The sequence below is a fragment of the Montipora foliosa genome, chromosome 5 (genome assembly GCF_036669935.1).
Source record: "Montipora foliosa isolate CH-2021 chromosome 5, ASM3666993v2, whole genome shotgun sequence".
Lineage (NCBI taxonomy): Eukaryota > Metazoa > Cnidaria > Anthozoa > Scleractinia > Acroporidae > Montipora > Montipora foliosa.
The window spans coordinates 41,125,239-41,126,891 of NC_090873.1; the positions used below are offsets into that span (position 1 = coordinate 41,125,239).

The 1,653-nt window shown below is 43.8% G+C and overlaps 1 protein-coding gene across 2 annotated transcripts in view; it reads left to right on the forward strand.

Annotated features, from left to right (window-relative positions):
• The window catches only part of LOC138004197 (uromodulin-like), a 33,295-nt gene extending 31,845 nt beyond the window's left edge, over positions 1 to 1,450 (forward strand). For both annotated transcript variants that reach the window (XM_068850646.1, XM_068850645.1), the window contains one exon: positions 1 to 1,450. This exon is cut by the window's left edge and continues 357 nt beyond it. In XM_068850646.1, the coding sequence (XP_068706747.1) occupies positions 1 to 14 (14 nt within the window). In that variant the 3' untranslated portion in view covers positions 15 to 1,450.
• Positions 1,451 to 1,653: the final 203 nt, after the last annotated feature.

Sequence of the window (1,653 nt, forward strand, 5' to 3'; positions counted from 1 at the left end):
GCAGCACGGACTGAAGGAACCGAACGCTCTTAATTCAAAAGGAAGATCAACGATCATGCATTTTTGACCAAACAAACTGTTTCCTCGCTGACCAGTGATTTTTCTCTTGCTTTATGTAACCCACCTGCGTGATTAGGGCTAAGGTTCATCTTAATTTCCTGGGATCTAAAGGGTTTGCAGTTACTCCTGTTTTAGTAGAAAATGAGTGGAATTCCTTGAAGTTAATTAGTTTGCGAAACTTAAATGACAACTGTAAGGCCATGTGCATACGTTCTATTAGAATTAGTTACAATGTATAAGCACCTACTACGCGAAACACGTGATCCCCTCTCTCCGGCGATTGCCTTGCATATTCGCTTGGGAGGGGAAGCTATATATCACCCTACTCTGGCGTAGCATCTGGGTTGGAATATATGGGGCTCTGAGTACCAATTGTGAAGCAGATATAGCGTGACGCTTGGCTCATGGAGTGATTAAAAACCGGGCTTTCCTGAAGCGATGGCGCCGGCTCCGTGTTAGCGAGCGTTGGGCTTCCTGTGGCCTCAAGGAATCTTTCTCTCACGCCTTCTGTGAGTGCACTATTGCACCTCAGGTGTGGGCGTGGGTGTTTCAAAGCGTCAATTCTTTTTACTCTACAGCGTTAAGTCTCAGTCCCGCTTTAATTTTGTTTTTGGACATGGTCTTCCTCGGGATGGCCAGTCCTCCAAATCCAATCTCATTTCCCGTGTTCTCTTTAACATTACTCTTAACGAGCTCTGGGCGGTGCGGTACCTTCGCACTTTGGAACAGAAGGTCACCTCCGCCCAGGCCATCATCAATAAAATCAAAACAAAAGTGCGCACGCAAACTCCGCGGCGCACTCCTATTACTCCCCACGTGAATTATCAAATAACTGGGCACATATGAATGTCCTTTGCCGTGTAGACAACGATGAGCTACGTGTAATCATCTAAGAAGGGACACGGGGCATAGTGGCCACACCCGGCGGCCGAGCCTTGCACGGGCAGGTTCCCGGGCCCCCGGGTGAGGTCACTTGATCCCCTTTGCCCCTCGCTTCCTACATCCAAACTATTCAGAATCAAAATACAAAATAAAATTAGCAAATTAATTAACAAATAAGACAATGAAATGCGCAAACAAATAGCACTATATATAGCTTTCCGCTAGTGTTTGCGAATTAAGTTTCTCGCTTTTAATAATATAATTTTGCCCTTTTAGCATTTTGGAGTGTAAATCAGACGAGGTATCTGCAGAATGCTTTCGCTTTTTATTAACATTATACGGTACTTTCACCTAGTTTAGATTTTTACCTTCACTATTACGTTTTCCTTCAATAATTATATTGTACTTTCACCTAGTTTAGATTTCAACTTTAATATTGTCAAGTAAGGGCAAGCAGAGCTTCCTCTGCCTTGTCCACTGTACATATGTAAGTAAATCGAAAAAAAGCAAAAAAAAAAAAGTATGGCAGGTAATGTTGTCGATCCCAGGACCGGACCGTTCCCTAAACTGAGGAGAACATGGAGATTGCTGGTCTTATGCCCAAATAGCTAGGCGTCGTCGACACTCCAGTGTGTCTAGTCAATCCCGCGTTGATTACATAATGAAGAATGCTGAACGTCTTAATTACTGACGCAGAAAATGATTCTATCC